This window comes from Phacochoerus africanus, chromosome 8, assembly GCF_016906955.1.
Source record: "Phacochoerus africanus isolate WHEZ1 chromosome 8, ROS_Pafr_v1, whole genome shotgun sequence".
Taxonomy (NCBI): Eukaryota; Metazoa; Chordata; class Mammalia; order Artiodactyla; family Suidae; genus Phacochoerus; species Phacochoerus africanus.
In genome coordinates this window covers 27,079,975-27,106,410 of record NC_062551.1, presented here as the reverse complement: position 1 = coordinate 27,106,410, position 26,436 = coordinate 27,079,975, and the positions used below count along the sequence as shown (strand labels likewise).

General features: G+C 48.0%; 3 protein-coding genes across 8 annotated transcripts in view; 1 reads left to right on the top strand and 2 right to left on the bottom strand.

Annotated features, from left to right (window-relative positions):
- Window positions 1–151: 151 nt before the first annotated feature.
- LOC125133722 (CKLF-like MARVEL transmembrane domain-containing protein 1) lies at window positions 152–14,304 on the bottom strand. The gene is made up of 4 exons (XM_047792178.1): window positions 13,518–14,304; window positions 10,820–10,978; window positions 2,692–2,790; window positions 152–531 (listed from the first exon to the last, which is right to left on the bottom strand). Exons 1-4 carry the CDS (start codon window positions 13,764–13,766, stop codon window positions 229–231), a joined length of 810 nt encoding a protein of 269 aa, XP_047648134.1. The 5' UTR covers window positions 13,767–14,304; the 3' UTR covers window positions 152–228.
- Window positions 14,305–14,310: 6 nt separating this feature from the next.
- Window positions 14,311–23,004, bottom strand: LOC125133720 (chemokine-like factor). Of its 4 annotated transcripts, none has more exons than XM_047792174.1 (4): window positions 22,740–23,004; window positions 21,121–21,279; window positions 17,005–17,100; window positions 14,311–14,490 (listed from the first exon to the last, which is right to left on the bottom strand). In XM_047792174.1, the coding sequence occupies exons 1-4, from the start codon at window positions 22,821–22,823 to the stop codon at window positions 14,374–14,376; spliced, it is 456 nt and encodes a 151-aa protein (XP_047648130.1). In that variant the 5' UTR covers window positions 22,824–23,004; the 3' UTR covers window positions 14,311–14,373. The 4 variants fall into 4 exon arrangements, with proteins under 4 accessions (XP_047648130.1, XP_047648131.1, XP_047648132.1 ...); XM_047792175.1 differs by having other exon boundaries at window positions 22,746–23,004; XM_047792176.1 differs by lacking the exon at window positions 21,121–21,279.
- A 2,852-nt stretch (window positions 23,005–25,856) lies between these two features.
- The window catches only part of TK2 (thymidine kinase 2), a 28,448-nt gene continuing 27,868 nt past the window's right edge, over window positions 25,857–26,436 (top strand). For 2 of the 3 annotated variants that reach the window (XR_007136261.1, XM_047789826.1), the window contains exon 1: window positions 26,032–26,224. Coding sequence is in view for 2 of the 3 variants with exons in the window: in XM_047789826.1 (XP_047645782.1) it covers window positions 26,053–26,224 (172 nt within the window). In the remaining variant the exon portion in view is untranslated. The other variant, XM_047789824.1, reaches the window with a different exon arrangement.

Below are 26,436 nucleotides of genomic sequence, written 5' to 3'. Positions count from 1 at the left end.
CCTCCGCGCCAGGTCCCCGGGCCGCCTAGCACCGGGGCTGCAGCCTCCGCTCCCGCCTTCGGGTCGGGTGGGCTGGAATCGTGGCCTCCTGGGGCAGCCGCGCCCAGAGCCTGGCGGGCGCATCGGCACGCGCCTGGAAATGTAACTCGACTTTTACACAAGGCAACACGGTTTAGCAGCACTGATTTTATGATCCGTGTTGGCAGAAGTGGGTGACAGCATGCGAGCTCACTGGTTCGAGTGGAGGGAGGGAGAAATCGAGGCTGCTCGCGAGGGTGCTTTCCAGGTTCTCGACCCTCCGGCCTGCGAGGGTGCCCTCACACCTGACCAGCTGTGTAGCTTCACGGTTGTCCTTGTAGGTGCGTTTGGGCCTCCCCTTTTGGGTACCTTTGCGGTAGGGTTGGGTTTTGAGGTCCAGGGGGGATTGGCTTCGGTTTCGATTCCCAGGGCTTTTTTCATGTTCTTCCTCATCGTCTTGGTGACCACAGTCGCGTCAATGAGACACACTATTGCCGCTGTGAGACACAGGGTCTGTCAGGCACAAGAGCAGAATGGAAGGAAGGTGGGGTTACTTTGCAGCTTCACAGCCACCTGTCCCCCCAAACCCGTGGGGGCTGGGGGAGGTGGCTGCGGGCAGCCTCCTGTCAGTCTCCGACCCACTACCACCTTCTTGATGTCTGCCCTGTTGGCTGCTGCAGCCCATCTGTCTTTCCTAGAGAAAGGGATTTGGGAAATGGGCTTTTCTGCCAGTGACGACTTCGTGTGAGCCCAGAGGCACCAGGACCAGAGAAGGGTACTGATTTTAGGAGGCTCCAAGTGGCACTGGGGTCCTGAGGGGTCCCTTAGTGGAAAGGACTCTTGGGTTATGTTCAAAAGGGCAAGAAAGAGTTTCCAAGGGGACCAACTAGGAGGAGGGGAACTCCAGGTACTGGAGGAGGTCTCCAAGGAATCTGGGGTGGCTGAGACCTGGGTGTGGTGTGAGGGGACAGAGTTGAGGCTGGAGAGGTGCAGGATCTGGGACTTGATCAAGAGGAGAGATGAGGTTCCACACTCAGAAAGCCCACTTGTCTGTCAGGAGATGAATGGAAAGTGAACCATGCTGGTGGAGGGGAGACCAGTGAAGGGACTTCGGGGTTCCTGCCATCCAGGTAAGAACTGATGGAGACCAAGGGGTGGGAGCTTCTGGCAAAAATGAGAAGACTTGGCCACTCAGTTAATAGATGGGGGTCAGCGGCCTACAACACCTGAGATTCCAAGTGCTCCCTGGCTCCTGCCTGCCTGGTGTGTCTTCTTATGGTCACTTAATTCCTGGCTGCTTTCATGAACTTTTCCTAGGTAGGTCTTGCTCTAGCTAATCTGTGAGCTCCCTCAGGGGGTAGGGACTGTATTCCCAGCACTAAGCTCAGGTCTGGCACAGCCCAATGGGATTGGCAAATACTTACTGATTATGAAATGAATTCAAAGAATTGAATCTTTTTTTTTCTGGATTAATTTCTGTTCCTTTTGCTTAACTTCTTGGATTAAGGTCGCCCACCCCACTCTCCACCCCCTGTCTTCCAAGCATTTAATCTGCCATTTCCTGTGCTCTTCCTGTGATGAAGATTTGTTCCAGCCCTGTGACCCAGAGTAATGTATTTAACCTCAGTTCCCATATCTGTAAAAATGAGAGTTGTACAGATTAAAACAGAATGTGCCTGGCCTGGAGTGGGAACTTCCTTCCTAAATGGGCTGAGTCACTCACTTGCGACAACGCACTTTCTCCCCCCCCACCCCACAATCATTCTTTCTCTGAGATTTAAAAATGTAAATCTTGGAGTTCCTGCCGTGGCTCAGTGGTTAACGAATCCGACTAGGAACCATGAAGTTGCAGGTTTGGTCCCTGGCCTTGCTCAGTGGGTTAAGGATCCAGTGTTGCCATGAGCTGTGGTGTAGGTCACAGACACAGCTCAGATCCCGCGTTGCTGTGGCTCTGGCGTAGGCCAGTGGCTATAGCTCCGATTCGACTCCTAGCCCAGGAACCTCCATATGCCGCAGGAGCGGTCCAAGAAGTGGCAGAAAGACAAAAAATAAAATAAAATAAAATAAATAAAATAAAATAAATAAAAACGTAAATCTCTAATCCAGAAAACTCCTCTTTATAGACAAGAACATCTTGTTACAATATTTAAAATAATGGTGTGTATGAATTTCAAAAGGGGTTCTGTAGCCTTGGTTTTGTACCTATTTGGAGAATGAATATTAGAATGAAGATTTTCATCAGAGTTCGCGTCGTGGCGCAGCGGAAACGAATCTAACTAGGAACCATGAGGTTTTGGTTCGATCCCTGGCCTCGCTTAGCAGGTTAAGGATCCGGCGTTGCCGTGAGCTGAGCTGTGGTGTAGGTCTCAGATGCAGCTCGGATCCTGTGTTGCTGTGGCTGTGGCGTAGGCTGGCAGCTGCAGCTCAGATTAGACCCCTAGCCTGGGAACCTCCATATGCCGTGGGTGTGGCCCTTAAAAAAAAAAAGAATGGGGATTTTTATGAGCTTAGAGTTTGTGCACCTTCAGATCATCTGGAAAAAGTCAGTGCGAGGAAGATAAGGGGTAGTAGTGGAGATGTTCTGTAAATGAAATGATGATGATCTACCAGTTTCCCTTTTCAAAGAGCCAGGAAATACTGATTTTAAATGGAGTCATGAAGGCCTCTACTTACCCCTCCAACATAGAATAAATGCCTTCTTTCCTTTTCTTGCATCGCCAGGGCCGCAACTACTAAAAGGAACACAGTAGTAATGAAACTGTTGATAAGATCCTGCAATAGAGAATTGAAAGTTGTCAAATTTACATGAAAATGTAATTTCAGAAAGTATTGAAATTAGTTACCCATCTAAGGATGGCTGTCTTTTAAAAACTTTCCCTTTGACTAATATTGAGAAACCCTCAGCAGCATAATTCTTATATCTTCCAGAGACATGAGTTTATATGATTGTAAGGTGCTGGATAGGTCTGTCCACAGAAATGGATTTAATTTCATTAAAGAACACTCTTTTTTTTTAAAAAAAAGGGGGGGGGGTTCCTGTTGTGGCTCAGCAGAAATGAATCTGACTAGGAACCATGAGGTTGTGGGTTCAATCCCTGGGTTAAGGATCCGGCATTGCCGTGAGCTGTGATGTAGGTCGAAGATGCAGCCCTGATCTGGCATTACTGTGGCTGTTGTGTAGGCCGGCAGCTGCAGCTCCGATTAGACCCCTAGCCTGGGAACCTCCATGTGCTGCGGGTGTGGCCCTAAAAGGACACACACAACCCCCCCCCAAAAAAAAAACCCAACTTTTCCATCGGACTTTTTAAAGGGCATAGGAAAATGAACATGGAAGAAACCTCAAGGTCTGGGGGCCTTGGCCAAACTGACCCTCCATACAGATGATCTTGCTGCAGTTTTGTATTTTTTTTTATCTTTTTTTTTTTTTTCTAGGGCCACACCCGCGGCATATGGAGGTTCCCAGACGCAGCTAGGGATTGAATCAGAGCTGCAGCTGCTGGGGTTGAATCAGGGGTTGAATCAGAGCTGCAGCTGCTGGCTTACGCCACAGCCACAGCAACACCAGATCCGAGCTGCAACTTTAACCTACACTGCTGCTCACAGCAACGCTGGATCCTTAGCCCACTGATCGAGGCCAGGGATTGAACCCCCAACCTCATGGTTCCTAGTCGGGTTCGTTAACCACTGCGCCATGACGGGAGCTCCTGAAGTTTTGTATTTTAAATTAAGATAGATTCTGCATTCTATTCCATAATGCGTTTAATATAAAACTAAAAATTTAGATGAATACTTGACTGATTTAATTTCACTCCCAAATCCGCAAATCAGTAGGACCGATACTCTGAAAGCTAGATCGTATTTTTTCTGTGGGGTCACACCTTCCAAGAAGGCAGGAACCCATCTGAGGATCAGGCCTAATATTCTGAGGTGAAATTGACTTTCGCTCTTTCCTAAAACATGACCAGAATTGGGTTTGCCCTGACATTGATAGGCTATTTGTCCTTCTTTCTGGACATGCGTCCTGGGTTCTTCAACTGTCTGTTTCTCCATGTGCAAGGTCAAGGGTGAGGCTGAGGGGTGGGGCACACCACCGAGGAGGAGCAGCAGCGCGGGGCTCTGCTAGCAGAGCCATCATGCAAGAGAGGGTTCTCAACAAATCAGTGGCACCAGTGTGTGGGGAGGAGCAAAAGCCCATGGTCCTGTCACCTCTGTATGGCCCGGGTAGCTAATCTGAACATTTTTAAGGCTCTAAGTCTTGGTGGCTTGACTTGATGGTGTCCACCTGTCTGGCACTTGCACCGCCACAGCAAGGAGCGCTGCTCTGATGGCTGTCGTGGAGCGCCTCCGTGGGCTGAGCCTTTCCGGGTTATGATCTCATTTAACTCTCACAAACACCCTCCAATGGCAGTATTGTTAGGATCCCCATTTGAAGAGACTGTAACAGAGGCTTAGAGGAGCTCATTAACTTGCTTTCGATTGAATATCTGCCAAGGAGTGGAGTCAGAACTCAAGTCATCTTTGCCTCCCATCAGGGACACCCAAATAAGGAGGAAGTGAACGAAGGCCCTGGGTTGGACGTGCAACATCCATCGTTGGCATTTTCCGTGGCGTGGGTTATGGAGGATCACAATGGTGTGGGACAAATGAGGTGAGAGTGTTTTCGGTGGATCCGCTCTTTCGGCCCGCCAGCTCCCCTGGGGTACGGTTTTTTTTTGTTTTTTGTTTTTTGTTTTTGTCTTTTGTTGTTGTTGTTGTTGTTGCTATTTCTTGGGCCGCTCCCGCGGCATATGGAGGTTCCCAGGCTAGGGGTCGAATCGGAGCTGTAGCCACCGGCCTACGCCAGAGCCACAGCAACGCGGGATCCAAGCCGCGTCTGCAACCTACACCACAGCTCACGGTGATGCTGGATCCTTAACCCACTGAGCAAGGGCAGGGACCGAACCCGCAACCTCATGGTTCCTAGTCGGATTCTTTAACCACTGTGCCACGACGGGAACTCCCCCTGGGGTATGTTTTATCTGCCCTCTGTGTCAGCAGGCTAATTTTTGATATGGGATCCTGATGGGCATTCACTGGGTTCCTCTGAGGATTAAACGGCCTAATGAATCTGAAAGCACTAGATAAGGTGCCTGACGTCTAGTTGGCAGCGGGAGTGCATCAGAGTGTAGATTCTTGACATCTGCCTTCAAAATGTGAACAGATAGTAAATTTCCTGTGAACCCCATGTGGTCTTCCTATTGAGATGAGTGAGCAAAGAGCCGTATTATGGGACTTTCCTCTTGGAAAGGCACTGATATCTGTTGTTGGGCTCCTGGTGGGTAACACTAGAGCACGGAGGGGAACATGAAGCAGGGCTGGTGAGGGCCGGAAGTCAGTTCCAGTTGGCTTCTGTAGGTTAAGCGAGAAGTCTGCCCACAGCAGGGCAGGGACAGTGGTTTGTAGCTTTGCAGGCAGCTTAGCATCTGAGGATGGTGTAAACCAAGATATTCGAAGATGTGAACAAGGACTCTTATAGGAGTGTAAAGTTTTTAAAATAAAAATTAATGAGCTGTGATCTAGATCATTGAGAATTTGGATAAAAGCACATTAATAATGCTAATACTAAAATAAATGCAGACTCGGTTAGCCAATCGTTGACTCCCTGTCAGAATTCCATCTCCTCGCTGGGCTGTTGGAGATCATAGTTTACTCTGGTCCTTACTTGCAAAGAAGGGCTCTCCTGAACTGTCTCTTGGAGGTCACGCTTGCTTTGTACCTGACATTTTTATTGTAGCTCACAGTTCTTGAGTGTTTACTATGTGTCCCCTACTTTGCCAAGGTGTTCTCGTTTGATTCTCACAACAAACTGTCCTCGTCCCCAGCTTACAGATGGGTTGCTCAGCCGGTAAGTGGCTGTGACCCTCTGCAGTCTGATTTGAGAGCCCAAGGGCCTTCTCCTGATTCACCCCCTCCCTTTGCCTTAGACACAGACTCTCTTGTGGGCCTCATCTTTGAGAGAGAGAGAGAGAAAGAGACACGATAGAAAGTGAGTGAGAGACAGACAGACAGAGAGAGAGGAGGGAATGTGAAACTACAGCTGAGCCGTGCCACGTCCAGAAGGACTTCCGGCTTCCCCATAAATACCATCCTTACCCATCACACAATCTTTTTCTTTTTCCCTTTGACTAAATACCTTGTTGACTTACATAGCCTCCTCTGACAAAATGAGAGATGGGTTTGTGACTTGACTATTATTTTTTCTATAAAGTTCCCAAACTGTTCCCTGAGATAAAATTGTGTAGAATTAAAATTGGGAAAGAGGGAGTTCCCATCGTGGTTCGGCAGAAATGAAATGTGACTAGTATCCATGGGGACATAGGTTCGATCCCTGGCCTTGCTCAGTGGGTTAAGGATCCAGCATTGCTGTGAGCTGTGGTGTAGGTCACAGATACAACTCAGATCTGTAGCGGCTGTGGCTGTGGCATAGGCTGGCAGCTGTGGCTCCAACTTGATCCCTCGTCTGGGAGCCTCCATATGCTGCCGGTGCAGCCCTAAAAAGACAAAAAAAAAAAAAGGGAGAAAATAAAAGATGCTTGGATGGTGAATATATATATATATATATATATATATATATATATATATATATATATATTTAAAATCACTGAATGTTAGGAAGAGGTTAAACATTTACAGTTTATTTCACAAAATGTTGCATTTGTTACAAGGGTGTTTATACAATAAACATTATATGGTATTCAGCTAATGTCAACTTTTGTTGGCTCCATTTGCACCTTGGAGGTCTCCAAACACATGGCAGAACATGGCAGTTAACACCAGAATTGTTCTCATCAGTCTTATTTGAAGGGAACATTCTAAAGCTGATACCTTTTATAAATGTAAAGATATTGCCTATGGTTTTGGAATCATCCCTTCAACAGAGTTTTAGTTAAATATTTGTTTATTATGCCCTTTTTTCTAAGTTGCTTTCTATTGGGAAAAACATCAGCTTGACCAGAACTCATTTTATCTAACCATGTTGGGAAATATCTGTTACCATGTAGAATTATTAAAAATATGGGCTATTCAGAAGGCAGTGATTATAATTTGTACTTTTCTTGGATATACCGATAGGTAACACTAGACTAGGGTGGGTAAAATTGATAATGAAATCTAAAAATGACGGAGTTCCTGTTGTGGCTTCGGTAATGAACCTGATACCAATCCATGAGGACGTGGATTCGATCCCTGGCCTTGCTCAGTGGGTTAAAGATCCGGCGTTGCCATGAGTTGTGGTGTAGGTTGCAACACAGCTTGGATCCTGCATTGCTGTGGCTGTGGCATCTGCTGGCAGCTGTAGCTCCGGTTTGACCCCTAGCATGGGAGTTTCCATATGCTATAGGTGTGGCTCTAAAAAGACAAAAAAATTAAAAGAATAAACCAATAAAAATGAAGACAGTGCCCCTACCACAGGTGGGGTGAAGAAAATTGTCTTCCCACCAGCTCTGATGCAGAGCCAGGCTAACAGGTCAGGGCTGGCTGGGAGTCAGATTCCCACCCTCTCCATCTGTCTGGCATGGCCTCTTCGCAAAATCGAGAAGCTGCTGCTGAGACTGGGGTGGGTCCCCAAGGCCAGGCCTCATCACCTCTGCAGTGAAGGAGGCCCCAAGACCCAGAGTCTCCAGATCTCTGCAGGTCATCTGTACGGGAGGCTAGTACTCTTTGCCCTGCTGAGCGTCTGAAGCCCTGATTTATCAGACATCCTATCTCCCTGCTGGACACTTTCACCCTTAGCCCTTTGCCAGACAAGCACGGGAGCAGGGAAGTAAGGAGCTCTAGTTTCATGTGAGCCTTTAAGAGAACGGCCACTGAAAATCAGTACACCTCTAGCGCTGGGCAGGCCCTTGAACCTGTGTGGAGCCTTGGGAACCGTCACTATAAGAAACAGGGCTTCCCAAGTGACTCCTGCAGCTTGACGCCATCCCGTCTCCAAATCCACCTACTTCCTGAAGCATCAGGAGGTCTCTTCCTAGGCACTGATACTGTCACTAAACCAGCACATTTCCTACTGTGACGAGGCCTCCCTGTTAGCACCCAGCGGTAGCTGCTTGCCCCTCTGAGCAACCGTATGTGTACACATCCTTCACCTTCCAGGACCTGAAAGGGCAGATTAGAAAGGAGAGGAATGGATCGGAGAAGGGAACAGTTTTGGATCCTGTTTTGATTGGCCTTTTTAAAAAATACATAATTCAATGAATTTCATTATATTTAGAGTTATGCAATCAAAATCGGCCTTTTAAAAAAACCTTCCGGGTCAATTAGATCACTCACCATCTGACCAACTATGGTGGTTAACATAAGGTTGCTGGATACTGCTAGCTAGTTGGGCAGCCTTCTTGGTAAGAGTTTCCCAACTAGGACGCTCCTGGGAGCCCAGCAGGCAGTCCCCCTGTGCTGTTCCAGCCCCCCTACCCTCACCCCGGGGATGGGAGCAAGAAAAAGGCAGGCGCCTCGAGTCATGCTCTGGGCTCCTGAAGCTCTTTGAAGAGAAGAGCTCTCCCCCAAGGACAGAGGTGGCAAAATGGGCCTGACTTTAACAGAGGTGACTGAAGGCCTGCGGCTCTACACCAGCTGGCCTGAGTTGCCTGTGACAGTGGGAACAGCTCCTCTCATGGGACACCTTCCTGCTTCTCGCTTGGGAGACCCATCTCCGGCCTGTCCCTGAGGCGTCCTGGACACTCCCCCGGCCCCTCCAGGGCAGCACGGGGCCCCAAGGCTCCTCCCTCCTGCTCTCCACCTTTAGGGCCCTGGAGCTTTGCTCAGGGGGCTCCCGTCCCCCCCCCACCCCTGCTGCCACTGACCCCTGTGCCCTGGAGCCCTTAGTCCCGACCCCCAACAGCTTGTTCCCTGCCCCCACCCCCAAAATCAATTCACTGCTGCCTCCACATTTTACGAAAACAATAAGAAAAATGAGAGGATACGGAGAAGATAAAAATCGAGAGGCTGTGAGGAGGACAAAGCTGTAAGGAGGGTGGAGAAAAGTCCTCACAGAGCAATGGCCTAAAGTCTGGAAAGAGTCCGGGCTTGAGAGTCAGGCAGACCTGGGCTCGAATCTGAGTGTCCTTTGTGCCTCACGTGACCATGGGCAGCTTCGTCTCTTGAATCCCAGTTTCTCATCTGCTAAACAGGGAGGGAGGGTGAACGCAGCCTCTCCTCGTTGGTGTGAGGATTGAAGAAGCTAATCTCTATGAACAAGTATCTGGTACACGGTATGTGCTCAAAAGCAGTCCCTTTACATTCCCTTGAAAATTTCCACGGACAGGGATTTTTTTTTTTTTTTTTTGTCTATTTTTTTGCTCTTTCTTGGGCCGCTCCTGCGGCATATGGAGGTTCCCAGGCTAGGGGTCCAATCGGAGCTGTAGCCACCAACCTACTCCAGAGCCACAGCAATGCAGGATCCGAGCCGCGTCTACAACCTACACCACAGCTCACGGCAATGCCGGATCATTAACCCACTGAGCAAGGGCAGGCACCGAACCCGCAACCTCATGGTTCCTAGTTGGATTCGTTAACCACTGCACCACGACGGGAACTCCACGGACAGGGATTTTGGTTGCCCATCCAAAACCTCTCCATGGCTCTAGCCCTCCGTGCCTAAGAGGCTCTCCCATGCGTCCAGTTAGAGTGGCTCAGGGCTTGCCTGGTCGGCTTCCCTCTGGGCAGCAGACACTCTATGGGACAGAGAGAGCTCAGCAGCCTTTTCAGAAAATCCCTCAGATGCTTGAGGAAAATCTTTGTGGAATCTTAGTTCAATAGGCACTGGTCCTTCCTCACAGCCAGAGAAAGGTACTCTAAGAAAGTGTAGTGTGGCAGAGGCGTGAGGTCAGAGGGAGGAGGGTTCACGGTGCAAGAGAAAACAGATCAAATGGGGGCCACTTACTGTCTTGTGGGGTCCCACGAACATGTTGTAGTGAATGTTTAGTTTGTGCCAAGGCTTTTGCGATCATTTACATGTTACAGGAACCCTGCAGACACTTCCTTTCATCACGCTTTCCCTTTGCAGAGTTTCCCAGATGGGGAGACTTGAGGTTCAAGTTCTCATAGCTAGTAAGGTGGCAGGAACCAGGAACTGGGCCCATGTCTGTATCTGGTCCCAACTGAGAGGATGCAGCCATGAGGATGCAGAGCCTCACACTCTACATGAAGAGAATTTATCTGAGACCTGAGGAACTAGCTTTGGAGGTTTTGCAGTTGGTCCGGAATATGAAATTCTGGAAAAAACTACTGAAGAAGGCTATGCGACGTCTTTTCCTAACTACTCCACCACATGGTACCCTTTGGGAAGATGGAACCTTAACACGCATGACAAAGTTGACTCCCGCAGTCTTTCAGGGCACCCGTGACAATTTTCTACAGCTTTGCTATGTTGTAGAAGTACGCTTTTGAGAGGGATGCTTGCGATCTGTTTGTTAGAGGGCACTGTTTAAAAAGTAGAATAAGCATGTGCAAGTATATACAAGCAATATACTACTGAATATACTAAGTGGAATTCTCTTGAGGATGAACTGAAAAGTACCACATGTTCAGGGCTATAATGAGACGGAAGCAGGTGTGTGTGTGTTGGTTGTCCTATAGACAAAGGGATTCAAGGAATCTTTCTGGGCAGTAGGCTAGTTTCTTCCCTGGGACTAGGGCGACACCCTGTCATGGCTCACCCTGTCACCCTTGTCCAGAGAGGATCACTCTGTTGCACTCACTTGAGGAGAGTTTTTACTGTGGGACCAAGGGCACATCTTATATGCAAATTATGAAAATGAGCACTTACAAGTAAGGGCCAATGTAAATAAGTCATCAAGCGGTGAAGGGTTAGCATATACATTAGAATGAATAAAACATCGATGCAGATTTCCAGAATTGTGACTGCTATATAGGACTCCTGGGCCTCCACACTGATGAAACAAACTAGTGCCCCTAGGAGAAGGCCCTGCAGCAAAAGAAACAGGATTTGTTTTAATACAGATGGACTATTAAAAGACAAAACAAAACCACATATTATTTTCCAAGTTCCTTATATTTTTGGAGTTCCCCCTGTGACACCATGGGATTGGTGGCGTCTCTGCAGCACCAGGATGCAGGTTCTATCCCTGGCCCAGCACAGTGGGTTAAAGAATCTAGCATTGCTGCAGGGTTGCAACTGCAGCTTGGATCTGATTCCTGACCTGGGAACTCCATATGCCACAGGGCGGCCAAAAAAGAAAAAAAAAATTCCTTATATTTTTAAGAAATGAAATAACACACAAATAAAAAAATGCACACAGTATAGAAGTTTCTTTCTTCTCCTTCATCCCAACCCTAGTCTGTCTCCTTAAAAGCAATCACTGTCAACAGTATATATTTCATACCAGAAAGAACTGTGTATATACAGGTCAAGTAGAGTAAAGACATTATTGACTTTGATAGAAAGAGTGAGGTACGGCCACAGCTTTCTTTCCAAACAGCTGCTGATTATCTCAACACCATTTACTGGGAAACACCACTGATCTGAAATCCAACCTCTATCATATACTAAATTCTCATATGTATTCTGGATGCTTTTGAGACTTTGCGGGATCCGAGCTGCATCTGCGACCTACACCACAGCTCACTGCAACGCCGGATCCTTAACCCACTGAGCAAGGCCAGGGACCGAACCCACAACCTCATGGTTCCTACTTGGATTCGTTAACCACTGTGCCACGACGGGAATTCCAACTTTTGAGACTTTTTTCCATTGAGTTGCTGATTTCTTCTCTAGTGCTTCTGAAATTATAGGCAACTCATTTTATGTTGTATTCCTGTCTGATCTAGTCCCCCTTTAAATACTCATTCTCAGATTGCTTATGTTTCTCATTTTCGTCTTGGTCAAGTTCCCCAAATTAAGCCTGTTGGTTTTTTAAGCGGGATTTCCTTTAATTTATAATACTGAAAGACTTCAAAATTTAGTCTTACTCTTCAAGAACAAAGTATGTCTTTCTAGTTATTTTAGTGGAGTATAAAATATCTCTGAGTTGAGTTTGAAAGTTTTCTTCATATAGGTCTCTCACATTTATTTCATTTAATTTTAGATATTTTATCATCTTGATTGCTGTTGTAAAGAGAAATATTTTCTTCTATTTTAAATGCTTGTTTGCTCATTTCTACTGAGTTAGTAGAAATTATCTTGTTTTAAATTGTTTTCCAGTTGATTTTATTTTTTAGATCTATGATCTTATCAGCTGTAAGAAATGATATATTTCTCTTCTTCCTTTCAAATGTTTCTCACTTATTCCTTTTTCTTGTCTAATTATGATGACTAGTGGTTCCAGAAAAATATCAAATAACAGCATCTATAGTGGGCATCCTCCTTATTCCTCATTTTAATGGGAATAATTTTGAGGTTTAATTATATATGATGCTGACTTCTGAGTTTATTTTTATAATGTCAGTGAAATATCTATGGTCTCTTTCTTCTTCCCTCGTTCCCCCTCCCTTTTTTTTTTTTTTTAAATCAGTGATGAATGTTGAATTTTGCCAGATACACTGTTTGTGTTCTATACCCTATGTGATAGAGTGTTCTAATTCTTTCTCCTTTTACTTCTGGTGGATTAGTTTAATAGAGCCATAGTATTGAATCACCCTTATATTTCTTCTCATGGTGTATTTTTAAAGAGTACTGATTAATATTTTCTATTAATATATTAATACTGTTGCCTTGATACAAGTGACATTTCTATTTAGTTTTCTTTTTCTGAACTTGGTCAAGTTTTGATAGCAGTGTTACTGTAAAAATAGATCAAAAGTGTTTTTTCTTCCTCTATTCTACGAAAAAGTTTGAAGAGTATCAGAATTGCATACCATGAAGATTTGAAAGAGTTAATCTGTGAAACAGTCTGGGCTCGATACATTTTTGAAAGATGCTGTCATCCCCCGCCCCCCGCCTCCCGGCCCCGTTTAGGTTTTTCTCTATTCTGGGATCAATTTTGGTAACTTATATTTTCCTCAAAAATCAACTCTTTGATCCAGTTATTCGCATTTATTTGTTTTACAAAGTCTTCTTGTGAATCCTTTCAGTTTCTTCGGGAGTTTGCGATTATTCCCTTTTTGGCTTCTAAATTTAAATATATCCCCCCCCCATTTTTTTCCCCTATCGTATTGACTAGTGGTTTATCAGTTTTATTGGTCAATTCTGTTACGTTTGTTTGCTAATTTACACATTCCCGCTCTCATCTTCATTGCTTCCCTAATTCCCTTTGTGAGGGGAAGCCTGAGCAATGCACGAGCGCGCTGGCGGTGGGGCGCTGGGGTGCGGGGCTGCGGAATAGCGCCAAGTTGAGTGGTCAGTTGAGTGTGTGCGAGGAGCCCGGGGAGAGCGGGAGGAAAGGGGAGGCGAAAAAGGCAAAGGGAATTAGGGGAGCTTTCCCGGGGTGGCGTCCCTGGGAATCCCTCACTCCCTGAGGCCGAAGCCGGCCTGCAGCCGCCCTACCCGTCACCAGCTCTCTGCTCACCAGCCTGATGATCTTCAAGAGTCCTGTGGGCGAGAGGAAAAAACGCTGGACGCTGTCCCTGAATCTGGGCGGGACTTTGGCCCGGCCCTCGGCCCGCTTCTGGATGGCCGCCTTCTCGCGTTCGCTGGGGGGCTCTGGTTTTCGAGCCGCCTTGAGTCTGGATGCGGACGGCGGCCTGGATGCCGAGCCTGTGGGGTGCACCGAGGCGGAGGGGTGCACCAAGCGCCCGCGCCGCCCCCAACCTGCCATGCCTCCTGGGCGTCTGGGACGCCCCCGGGGTTTCCAGTCCTCCGAAGGTGCGTCGTCGTGTTCAGGATCCCCGGTGGCCCCCGGGCCGGGTGGTGTCCGGCTGGGCCCGCGGCTCTGAGCCCGCACGGCGGCGGCCGGCTCTCCCCTGGGAAACAGCCGCGCGCCCCAACGGCTGCGGCCGCCTGTGCCTCGCGCGCAGTCAGCTCTCACTGCCGATGCTCGAACCCAGCGCTCCAGCCACCCTCGTGGCCCCACGGGGTGCGACGCCGCTGCCCAGCCTGGGCACTCAAGGTCCCCGAAACCCTACCACCTCCGTGCTGCCAGCCAGCCGGGCGGCGGGCTGTGGGGACCGCTTAGGGTGGTCCCGGCGCTTTCTCCTCTGCCTCCCAGGCCCCCGAGTAGGAAAAGCGAATCTGAGCTGATCCAGGCGCTCCCAGCGCTCTCTTGGATGTTCCAGTGTGGGTGAGCGCTGGGCGCACAGTTCCTAAATCTCTTCTTCCAGTTCCTAGATTGAGATTAAAATGAGAACTGCAGAACGCGTGTGTCAGAATAAAGAGCTGTGTTTAATACTTAGCATCAACTAAAAAGGAATGTAAATTCACAAAACTTAGAATTTGTCATGGGCAGCGCTTTTCTGATAAGGACCGCTTGGATTAAACAGCAGTTTCCGGTAAATAAGGGCCCCGTCGGCCATGCAGAACACCGATGCCACCAGTCCAAACACCTGAAACAAAGACACAGTGTCACTACTGTGACCATGGACACACAGGTTTTAAGTGGTCTGCCCACCAACTTCCTCTCCTGCCAGGGCACTAGCAATGTTTCCTGCAGTGTCACCTAATACTAGAATGGGAAGAGACTGCGGAGATCATTTTACTCTTATTTCCAAGTTTCAGAAATACCTTCCTAGAATGAGGGAAAGGTAATTTAAGTGAGCAGAAACAGTACTGAAGCGGAGTTCCTGTCCTGGCTCAGTGGTTAACGAATCTGACTAGGAACCATGGGGTTGTGGGTTCGATCTCTGGCCTCCCTCAGTGGGTTAAGGATCCTGTGTCGCTGTGGCTCTGGCATAGGCCAGCAGCTACAGCTCCGATTCGACCCCTACCCTGGGAACCTCCATATGCCGCAGGAGCGGCCCTAGAAAAGGCAAAAAGACAAAAAGAAAAGAAACAGTACTGAGTGGTGTGGGCTCTGAAATAAATACCTGTGTGGATCTCTTGACTTGCTCCTGGACATGCTGTTTTTAAGCCGTATTGCTGATATTTAGTTACCAATCATTTCTATCCCCAGTGTTCAATGGTTTGACTCTCTTACTGCAGCTCTACTGAAGAAAAGGTCAAGTGGCCTTGCAGAGTGGGGGTGAGGGGATGATCCAACGTGAGCTCTCAAAGGCTGGGCGACATGCACTGAAGGGCTGAGACTCTCAATCGGCCTCAGGAAAGCAAACCTGAGGGAAAGGGCATAAACTAGACCATGGGCTCTGATGATGGCTATTTGAGAGCTGCTGTCTGGGTTGGAGAAAGGGGATCCCAGTACCTGCGTGCTATTTCACCAGCTCTATCCAACTGCCAGGAAGGCTGGCTTTCTGGCACAAGACACAGTGCCTTTTCCATCCTGAATCTCAAATGCAGCTTCCTAGGTTCTGACCACACTAAGTACCCCTTACCCATGCTTTCATGACTCTGGTACCCAGCATGTCGCTGGTTCCTCCACCTGGAACCATCCCCCTTTTCTCAAACCCTTTATTCCTGGCAAACTGGGATTCCACTGTCAGAAGAGGTAGTTGCTTCCTCTTTTCTGTGCCCCACAGAACTCTGTTAACAACTTAAATATAGCTGTTTGCATGTTTGTCTCCTGTATTAGGCTCTAAGCAACTTGAAAGCTCATGTTCTAGTCCAGAGCTATCCAAAAGAAATATAATGTGAATCACCAATGTTAAGCCATGTAATTAACTTAAAATTTCCTAATAGCCATGTTACAAAGTGAAAGAAAAAAAACAGTGAAATTAATTTTAATAGCATATTTTATTTAGCCTGACATATCCAAAATAGTATAATTTTAATATGCCATCAATAGAATAAAGGTATAACTAAAGTATTCTGTGTTCTTTTAGGGGGTGGTGTTAAATCTTTGAAATCCAGTGTGGATTTTACAGTGAAAGCTCATCTCAGTGCAGACCAGCCCCACATTTCCAGTGTTCCGTAGTCACCTGTGGCTTACGGCTCTAAACTCTGTCAGCACCTACCAAAGTGCACTTAAAGAATGAATCAGTCAATGAATGAGTAAATGAGTAAAAGAAAATCCTAGGCCTCATCCCTCTTTCTCAACAGTAGAGGGACGAGGTTATCTTTAGGGACAAGTGGGAGAAATTGCTGTTACAGCACCATCTCATTTGTGGAGCAATTTCCATCCCTTAGGAAGTTGCTTAGGGCCTAAGGGAGGAGTTGAGAAGCCATGGATTCTGAGCTATGTGGCCGCTTTTCCTTGGTGGCCCATACTATGAAAAGATGAGGAAGTAGGAGGGAGATTTATGTAATAAGAACCTCCTGATTCATTTCTCTCAGTCAGAACCTAGAAAAGCCAAATGATTTTGAACCACCTATAAGAAATCTCAGAAGACTGTCAGATGGAACGTAACTGAATGGCTTGACCCTTTTGGTTGGTTTCAGCCTGCCTTCCACATTACACTGATTTGCTTCTCTTCAAGCAGTATTCAGAATAATCCTTTAGCTACAAGGCTTCCTGCCATCTTTTCCCCTTACAGTGACTCATCTTCTGTTATATCCCACCTGAAGCAGGATCTGGACAAGAAATAACTGAGCTCAGAGTAGTCTGTCTCACCTTAATTAGTGGGTTATATCCTTTTCTTGAAAAGGGAGAGCTGGGAAACTCATGCGTGATTTGTTCATTTTTTGCTTACCATCAGGCTTCTGAGAGCTAAGTATTATAACTGATTCCAGTAGCTCTTCTCAGTCTAGTCCAGCCCTATGTTATGTATCTATGAGGAATCTGGGGGAATATCTTTGTTTGGTTAACTTCAATAGTAGTGTGAAATCATAATCCTTCACATAAATCAGGGCCTGGGTTCATACACAGAAGTAGGAAGCCACAAGGTGCTAGGTGCCGGCATAGGAGCCTCAAGGACGAGAGTCTAGTTTCCTATTCTTGGGTCTATTTTTCAAGTAAATTTGAATGCTGATCAAACTTGAAGGGAGAAACCAGAAAGACCTTCACTTACCCCTCCAAGGACTATGTACGTTGTGGATTTTGGGATCAGTGCCAATATAGATACAGTTATCAGGAACACAGCTGTTACCAGTGAGTTGATAACATCCTGAAAACACAGAATAGAAAGGTCAGCTTTACATGAAGATCACACACACGCACAAAGAATCAGCTCCCTAAAGATTTCAAAAGTTCTATTTTATTAAACAAGATTTGTCTAGTTTAAAGAAGTAGTTTAATTTCGTTTTAGGAAATCAAACTGCTGCAGCGACTCATATATTGTATTTGGTCTGCAATGATGCCTAATGGTTCTCCTAACCTATGATATACCAATCTTTTAACTCCCTAACAGGTTTTTGTTTTGTTTTGTTTATAGAGCCACACCAGTAGCATATGAAAGCCCCCAGGTTAGGGGTTGATGGGATCTGCAGCTGCCGACCTATGCCACAGCCACAGCCCAAGCCACACTCACAGCCTCGTGAGATCCGAGGCACGCCTTCGACTTGTACTCACAGCCACGCTGGATACTTAACCCACTGAACACGTCCATCCTCATGGACACTAGTTGGGTTCATTACTGCTGAGCCACAACGGGAACTCCCGAGGGTGGGCTTACTTTGTGGCACAGTTTTCTGTCACTGGAGCACTTGAGGGGGACAGTCAGAGGAAGCCTGTTCTACAAACTGTGTTCGTTACTGCAGCTTTGGGACAGTGATACACATCACAAACCTGAGTGGAGATGACCAAGCCCTTTCCTCATCAGCGAAGGCAGTGGCCGTCAGACAGAAGTGTTTCCAAGTTACCTTTTCCCCACCTACAGGTTAATTGAAATCTTCAGCCTTCGTTCTGTCCTTTGCTTTTGTTACCGTAAAAGAGCCACAGGCAACTTCTCCAACTGTGCTCTGTCCCCATTCCTGTCAGCCACTCTGCAGGGACTTCTCTGCTCATTATCCTCCTCTGTTTGTCCCTGACCAGGTCTCCTCAACTCGGTGGCGGTGACCCCTCTGTTACAACTGTCTCCTTGCCTGCTCAGTCCAACTACTCCCGCTGCTTTACTGTTATCTGTTTGCTCAAAGCAAACCATTCTGGGGAAGGTCACTGGAAGCCTCTACTGATACAGTCCCTAAATATATATATATATTTTTTTTTGGGGGGGGGGAGTCTCTCTTTAATCTCTGACGTCATTCACCACTCCCTTCTTCTCAATGTGCTCCCTCTCTTGGCTTCTGAGACGCGGGTCTGCCTGGCTCCTGTTCACCCCGATGCTCTTCTTTCCTCGGTTTGCCTGTGTCTTGCTCTGTTCTCTCTCCGGGGCCGTCCCAGAGCTCCCTCCCTGTCACAGCGTGATGACTGCCAATGAGCGTCAGACGCCAGCATCTCCCTCTGCCCAGCCGCTACCCAATGAAAACCTTGTCTTTCTCGAACGGAACTCACGACACAGCGCTCTCCTGAGTCCTTCCTCCTGTCCTTCCTGTCTCATTCTTCTTTTTTTTTTTTTTTTGGCCACCCCCATGGCCTGTGGAAGTTTTTGGGCCAGGGGTCAAACCTGCTCCACAGCAGCAACCCAAGCTGCTGCAGGGACAACACCGGATCCTTAACCTATTGTGCCACAGGAGAACTCACGTTCTCCTCTTGAAGTGTCACTTTCCCCTGATTTGCCTTCTGGCCAGGCCCGCCAGTCAGTTCTCATCAACTCTTTCCCTCCAGCAACTGATTCAACCTTGATTCAGGCCTTTCTCATTGTCATGTCTGGATTAATATAACCGACTTGTGGTCTCTCTCTGAGACCTACCTCTAGTTTTGCTCCTCTTCAAGCCACCCGCCATCTCCTCAGACATCAGCTAATCACGTCACTCTCCTACTTAAAAACCTCCTAAAGCTTCCAGTGGCCTCATTGGAAGCCTTGCACCCTCTGACCTTGAGAGGCAGTAGCCTCTCAGACCTCCTCTTGTCCCCTCTCTTCTTCACAGCCACTCAGGTCCTTGAGGGTCCAGGTCTTTCTCCCCCAGACCCTAGCACACACTGCTCCCTTCCTGGCAAAGCCCTCTCAGCGCCGTGTCAGTGGGCTAACTACTGTCCCGCCTCCTGCCCTCAGCTCAGGCTGTTTCCCCTCCGCAAGCCTGTGAGGATGTGGTTCCCTTCCGTGGCAGGGAGCCTCCACACCAGCCGGGCAGATGGCTGGCACAGCACCCCTCACACTGAATTGCTCACTCGTCTTGCTTTCTGGCTACACCAGTGGAAAGCTTCTCAAGTGCAAGATTTGAGTTTTGTTTTTTAAGAGAACCTGTGACAGAATCTGGGGATAGAGGATACTTAGTATTTGTTGGATAAGTGATTTCCTGAGATCAAGAGCAGAGAGGAATCTGGGTTTCATGGTGGCGTCATGATAACTTAGCTGAGTATACAGCACACTTTCTTTTCTTTTTTCTTTCTTTCTTTCTTTTTTTTAGGGCTGCACCTGCGACATATGGAAGTTCCCACGCTAGGGGTGGAATCAGAGGTACAGCTGCTCTGTAGCTGCTGGCCTGCACCACAGCCACGGCCACGCAGATCTAAGCTGCATCTGTGACCTACACCACAGCTCATGGCAACGCCGGCTCCTTAACCCACTGAGCCAGGCCAGGGATCGAACCCTCATCCACATGGATTCTAGTCAGATTTGTTTCTGCTGTGCCATGATGGGAACTCCTCATAGGACCACTTCTAAGAATATGATACCAGTCGAGAGTGAAGGGCAGAGATGTGGAGACTGCTTTCAGAGTGCTCACATGGGCCACGCTCCCTCTTAGTGTGTTCTGTTACATTTTGAGCTCAGAGTTTATCACTGGGAGATGTAAGAAGCTCCAGTTTGGAGAAAAACACTAAACTGTGTTAAGTTGTATTAACCTTGGAAAAGCAGAGAGTGAAGAGCAAGTCTACAACTTTTTGAGCTCAAGATTAAGGGGACATGGACCGGGCCCATCGTCTCCTTGGAGAAATCCTTGGAATAACTTGGCTTGGTCCTTCCTGCCACTGCACGATGGTCCAGGCCCAGGGCCCGAAGAGGAAGGCCTTGCAATCTCTTCCCCTAGACCGCCCTCCAGTCAGGTCCAGCTCTGAAGTGTAGACCAAGGAGGCGTTTGGAGAGGTGCTCTGAAGGCCCTCTCTGTCTCCTAGCTTTCCACCTGGGGGATTGTGTGTGATGCGCCCGAAATGCTCATCACTGGCCTTGCAAGGTGGTTCTAGAAGGCAGCACCTGCAGGCATGCATATGGTATGAGAATAGCTCTAAAGTCCTCTTTCCTTAATACAGGTCATCGGCTTGGATATTATCACTTTGGAAGCCAAGAGGATGTGACCATGCAGCTACCAGCAAAGCCACAGGGTACAAGGGCAGCAGGGGGTCTCAGAAAGGGGACCTGTGGAGATGGGGTTTGGGAGATAAGACTTGAGAGAGGACAGGTGAGGTCACTCAACTTTTCCTCAAACCAGCTTATAGTCCAAGCTGAAGGGCCAAGTTCCCCCTTAGCTAATATCTTCATCTTGCCTATTTTGAGAGGTTCCAGAACCAAGTGGGCAACTGTTCCACTGAACAGTTATTCCTAATGCCATGAGGAAGGCCATATGCTACTAAATAAGGTTCTACAAGATGCGTTAAAATGCTTTAGCATTAATGAATACAGACATTTTAAAGTAAGATAACGTGCTTTATTCAGCCTCTCAAATTATTTTGATTTTCCATTTAGGGATCAGGGATCTGTAAGATGTAGATACTCAGGTATCTGCCTCCATCTCTCTTCCCCAATTTTGAGGCCATGGGAACATGCATTTAAAAGGGGAGTAAAGGTGAAGAATGCTCTATCATTTTATTAACCATGATCTCTAAATTTATTTTTCCTTTGAAGATCTACACCTAAGTGAATTCTCCATACAGAAGGGTCAGCCACATTTACTGATAGAAGGTGCTCGGTGGCTGCCCAACTTCCTTGACAATCTCCCCCGGAGCACATTAGCAGAGGGTAGACTTCCTCCTTGCCAAGCCTGTGAGAGATTCCTTCAAAGCTTCAGAAAACTCAAGAACAGAGTTTATCAAAATATCTCACTATGGCAAGAAAAAGCAATTAACTTTAACGATGAAACTGAACACTTACAAGCAAAGGCCAAAATATACACTTCATTAATCGGTCAAGTCTGACTAAATACAAAAATATGAAAAAGAAAGTAACAGTGACTTCAAATCCAGTGATGGCAATGTATGGCTCTGGGGCTTGTGCGATGATAAAAAAGGTCATAGATGTCACAGTTAGCGCCTATGGGGAAAAAAAAATGATGATTTATGCAGGGATTACCAAATACAAGGTGAAGCTATAAAAATGATCATCTCTAAAATACCTAAGTAGGAATTCCCTGGTGGCTCACCAGGTTGAGGATCTGGCATTGTCACTGCTGTGGCTTGGGTCAATGCTGTGGCACATCTGATCTCTGGCCCAGAAACTTGTGCATGCCTTGGGCCCCGGGCAAACAACAAAACAAAATGAAACTAGATAAATGGGTTTCTTCCAAACACACACACACACACACACACACACACACACACACACACACATCTAAAAGAGGCATGACTATAATGAATGGCTGTCAACTTCTCTTTGTGTTTTAGAAAACTAGGTGTCCCTCTCTGTTTTAAGTCTAATTAATTATTCCACTTGTATACCTAATACTATCACTTCCCACCTCTGTCCTCTCCATCTTTTTCCAGTAAATCTCTCCTCCTCCTCTAGTTCCTTCCCTCATCCTATAAACACATCTAACGTATCGTCTCTTAACACTCACACCCCCCTTCCTTTCATCCTGCTCCCCACAGAAATTCCTGTTTTCTGCTTCTCTCTGCTGAGAATGTACTGTTTTCCCAAGTGGCCATTTAATTATGGCAATTTTCCCAATGGAAAAATTTCCCTCATATTAAGCAGAACTGTTTCCTTGTAACTTAAAAAGGGTTGGGGGGGGGGCATGTGGAAGTTCTTTGGCCAGGGACTGAACCCTTGCCGCAGCACCTTCAAGAGCCACAAAGTGACAACATCAGATCTTTTGCCCACTGAGCCACAAGGGAACTCCTCCCTGTCACTTTTAATTTTCCACCCCCTCTCCATATATGTCACCTTTTTAAAATTTAAAAATTATTTTCTCCTTTTTCTTTATTCTTCTTGAATTCCTTCAACATATTCTCCTATGATAATTTCCACTTTTCTTAAGAGCCAGGTAACCTTCTTCCAAATGAGGATTCATTCTCTCCAAACCTCTTTCCAGAACTGGCTGCAAAGTTCCTGGCATGTCTGGCGCTCCAGAAACTGGCAGTTACATCATCCTTGCTCTGGACTGTATCAGCCTTGAGCTCTCTCACACCAAACTTCTGGGTTACAGTAAATAAACGCAGTATCCACCGAAATCCCTCAGGTTTTTTTGTTGTTGTTGTTTTTTGTTTTTTAACCTTACTGGTGTCTGAGTGGTACAACAGATGTGCCTTATCTGGTAACCTGGGTACCTGATTTGTGGGTCCAAGTGTAGGTACGTTTCTCTCCTTCTACATCCCCGCACCCCAACCCCGAGGGGTGCAGAGCACACCGCCTTGCCTCTGGGGAGGCCTCAATAGAAACAAGGTTGGAAGAGAGGACAGGGCATTCACTTTGCGCTTTGCAGCCCTATCTCCCCGCGCGTGAGCGCGCTGGGACCCCGCCCCCACTCCGTCCCCATCCCGCGCCCGCGCCCTCACCCTCACCAGCCGCAGCATCTTCACTTGCCCTTTCACGCTAAAACAGAAGGGGCGACTCTGCGCTTTAGGCTTCGGCGTTGGCATCGCGCCTGCAGACCCAGCAGCCGCGCTTCCTTATCAGTCTTGCTGCCCAGCGCACCGCTCTGCCAGGCTTCGCGCGGCGACTACAACGGCCACTGCGGCCACGCACTGCCCTTCTAGGCTTCCTGCCCTCGCGCGCTCCTGCCTCCTGCGTGTCTCGCCGTGGCCCGCGCTCTGCACTCATGCGCTTGCGCCGCTGGCGCTGGCGAGCCGCCAGACTGAGGCTTTGGCTGTGCTGAAAGCGAAGGCTCGAATGTGGTAAATGCAGAATCTGTGTGGTCTGAACCAGTACCCTAGGCCTCATAGCCTATTCCTGCCCCAAGGGGAACCCAATCGGGTTTTGTGAACCTGTTTGTTCTGCATATTTTATTTTATTTTTAAGATTGGAGTTCCTCTTGTGGCTCAGAGGGTTAAGAACCTGACTAGTATCCATGAGGATGGGGGGTTTGATCCCTGGCCTCTCTCAGTGAGGTTAAGACTCCCATGTTGCCACAAGATGCTGTGTAGGCCTCCGATGTGGCTTGGCTCTGGCTTTGGTGTAGGCCAGAGGCTGCAGCTCAGATTGGACTCCTAGCCTGGGAACTTCTGTATGCTGCAGGTACGGCCCTAAAAAGAGAAGAAAAGAAAAAAAGATTATACGGCCCTAAAAAGAGAAGAAAAGAAAAAAAGATTATACGGCCCTAAAAAGAGAAGAAAAGAAAAAAAGATTATGTCTTGCTCTTTCCTTTTTTGTCTTTTTGGCCATGTGCTCTTGGGCTATGGAAGTTCCTGGACCAGTGATTGAACCCACATCACTGCCTCCCACTGGTGCTTGTTCTTTCATGGAACAGCCTGGGGCCCTTCAAATACTCAATTCAATTCCCTTTTATTGGGGGGGGGGTAGTGCCCACCACATGCTTGAGTTTGAATCCGAGCCACAGCAGTGACAATGCCAGATCCTTTACTACTAGGCCACTAGGGAATTCCTCGATTCCTATTTTTCACACGTGCTTCTGTGAACCAGTAGTTCCATCATCTTGGAGCCTTTCTTTTTAGGGCAGTGACATATATGTGGGTCCTTTTATGTGATTTAGATTCAGTGTTAAGTTGGCCATCACTCCAGTCCTTTCAGAACATTGTGGATCTTGCCCATCTCACCTTCAGTCCTTGTCATTTAGTCCACTCTGACCAGCAGATACCTCCAACAGCCTCATCCCAAGTGAGTCACAAAATGTTTTTTTTTTAGGTCCACACCTGTGGCATATGGATGTTCCCAGGCTACGGGCCTAATCAGAGCCACAGCTGCCGGCCTACACCACAGCAACATCAGACCCGAGCCGCATCTGCAACCTACAGGATAGCTCACCGGCAACATTGGATCCTTAACCCACTGAGCAAAGCCAGGGATTGAACCTGCAACCTCATGATTCCTAGTCGGATTCATTTTGGCTGTACCATGATGGGAACGCCACAAAATGTTGATCCTATTCCTGAAGTTTGTTTGTGGAGGGCACATTTGCCCTGTGCTGGGTCTGTGGCAAATATTACAGGAAGCACAAGATGGGGTTGTGGCTTTCCAGTAACAGATCTGGAAGCTGTGAACCCTCTTGGAAATGGCTTCCTTTTCCCTGCCCAAGAGGTGGCTGCTAGCATCTTGTACTTTTGGGAGAGGTGGGAAATCCTTTCCCCTAAGCACTGGCGTGGACGTGCACACAGTCACTGCTCTTTGCTACACAGCTTAGGTTCCAGGGCTGGGCCTGTTGAGGTACCCTATCTACCTCACCCGCTGATTTTTTGCTACCCGACTATGAACAGGATTTCCAGGCTTCACATCCCTTAGTTGTCTGTCCAGTGGGAACGTTAATGGTGACTTGTTAAAAGATAAGTTGAGGCATATCAAACATTTTCAGATTTTATCTGAACAATAGCAATTCAAATCGGGCAGCATTCAAACTAGCAGAGAGAAAGTAGTTCTAAGGAGCTGTACCAAATGAAAGGCAGAGGGAGTGGGGACAAGGAACTTATATTAGGCAAAAATGCCAGCTGGTTATTGCAAGATTACTTTCCTTTAGGGGATGGCAGGGAGTCTGTTTTGCAGATTTTTTTTTTTTTTTTTTTTGCTTTTTAGGGCCGAACCCACAGGATATGGAGGCTTCCAGGCTAGGGGTCGAATTGGAGCTACAGCTGCCGACCTACGCCACAGCCACAGCAACTCATGATCTGAACCTACACCACAGCTCACCACAATTCCAGATCCCTAACCTGCTGAGCAAGGCCTGGGATCAAACCCACAACCTCATGGTGTCTGGTCAGATTGTTTCAGCTGTGCCATGATGGGAACTCCTGTTATGCAGACTCCCTAACTAGTGCTGATCAGGAGGTGCCTGATTGGCTGGTCTAAGATTCCATTTCTGGGAGAGCCAAAACTGTAATTAAGTCTTGTTTTGGTGAGTGGTACTTAGCATAAGCAATTCCATTTTGAGCCTGTTTAAAAAACAAAAGCAAACAACAATAACAAACCCAGCTTCCTGAAGGATCTAGTATATTTACAGTTCAGACCCTGGAAATATCAGGGTCCAGAGGAGAGAGGCTATCTGTAAAGCAGGACAGATGGCCTTAAGTTGCAGCTCCACCCCCCTGACTACTTCTGATCACTTCCAATAAATGGCCTAAGTCTCCGAGGATCAGCTCAACTCGGACAATACCCGTTTGTAAGATTGTTGGGAAGAATAAATGACACTGAAAGTGTGTGCCAGGTGCCTGGATAGAACAGGTGATCAATTAAGTAATCTCCAATAATTAATTAACCAATCAGTCGCCGGTACTACTGGCCACCCATCCGCCAAGTTTTGCCAAATCACAGGTTCATTCCGCCTGGGTCTCCTTCGCCGGAAGAGCTTCGGGCTGCAAACCGCGAAGGGACCCTCTCACCTTAGAGGGAGGGGGAAATGAGACGTGGTTTCTTTAAGGGAGGGGCGGGGCGAAGGGCGGGGCTCGGCGCGCGGAGGAGGGCCCAGTCGCCCGGGAGCGCTCGCGTAGACTTGCGCCGGAAGGAAGCCGGGGCTTGGGGCATCCGCCCGCCGGGCCTTGGGGCATCCGCCCGCCCGGCCATGCTTCTGCGGCCGCTGCGGAGCTGGGCCTGCCGGTTACTGCGCTGTGACGGCCCCGGAAACCCCGCCTCCGCCCCGGGGTCGCGGGCGGCGCAGCGCTGGGCCTGGCCTCTGGGTAACACGTCTCTCTGTTCCCTTCGCAGATGTCCCGGATACGGCCGGCGCCTCGGGCCATCAGCTCCACTCCCTGCCCTCGGCTCTTGGGACCCGCCTGCACCCAAAACCCCTCCTCCAAGGCGCCGGGATTTCCTCCGGAGGCCTGGGGGAGGGGCGGGGCGGTCATTGGCAGGGGCCCCAGAAGCGAGCCGGCAGGGGGTGAGCGGGGCCTTGGGGTTCCGGGCTCCTCTCCTCTTCGGAGCCAGCAAGTCCTCTAAAGAGTAGAAAGAATCCCCCTCCCTGTTGGGCCCCGATGCCCCTCGCGGCTCCATTCTCTTGGCCTTGGGGGAGATGCGGGCTGGGAGCTGCAGATAACAGTCCTCGGTGCACATTGGTGCCAGTGAACAGCGGGTGGGTTAGCCTCGGTGCTC

Excerpts from the sequence above, each read along its gene's own strand:
- LOC125133722 (XM_047792178.1), bottom strand. The coding sequence starts at position 13,766 with ATGGCAGGTTGGGGGCGGCGCGGGCGCTTGGTGCACCCCTCCGCCTCG. Across the intron at positions 2,791-10,819 it reads ATTTACATTGGCCCTTACTT|GATCTTATCAACAGTTTCAT; the intron begins GTAAGTGCTCAT and ends TCTCTATTGCAG. Across the intron at positions 532-2,691 it reads ATTTATTCTATGTTGGAGGG|ACCCTGTGTCTCACAGCGGC; the intron begins GTAAGTAGAGGC and ends TGTGCCTGACAG.
- LOC125133720 (XM_047792174.1), bottom strand. The coding sequence starts at position 22,823 with ATGCCAACGCCGAAGCCTAAAGCGCAGAGTCGCCCCTTCTGTTTTAGC. Across the intron at positions 21,280-22,739 it reads AGATGCTGCGGCTGGTGAGG|GCGCTAACTGTGACATCTAT; the intron begins GTGAGGGCGCGG and ends TTTTCCCCATAG. Across the intron at positions 14,491-17,004 it reads CGTACATAGTCCTTGGAGGG|GTGTTTGGACTGGTGGCATC; the intron begins GTAAGTGAAGGT and ends TCTTTGTTTCAG.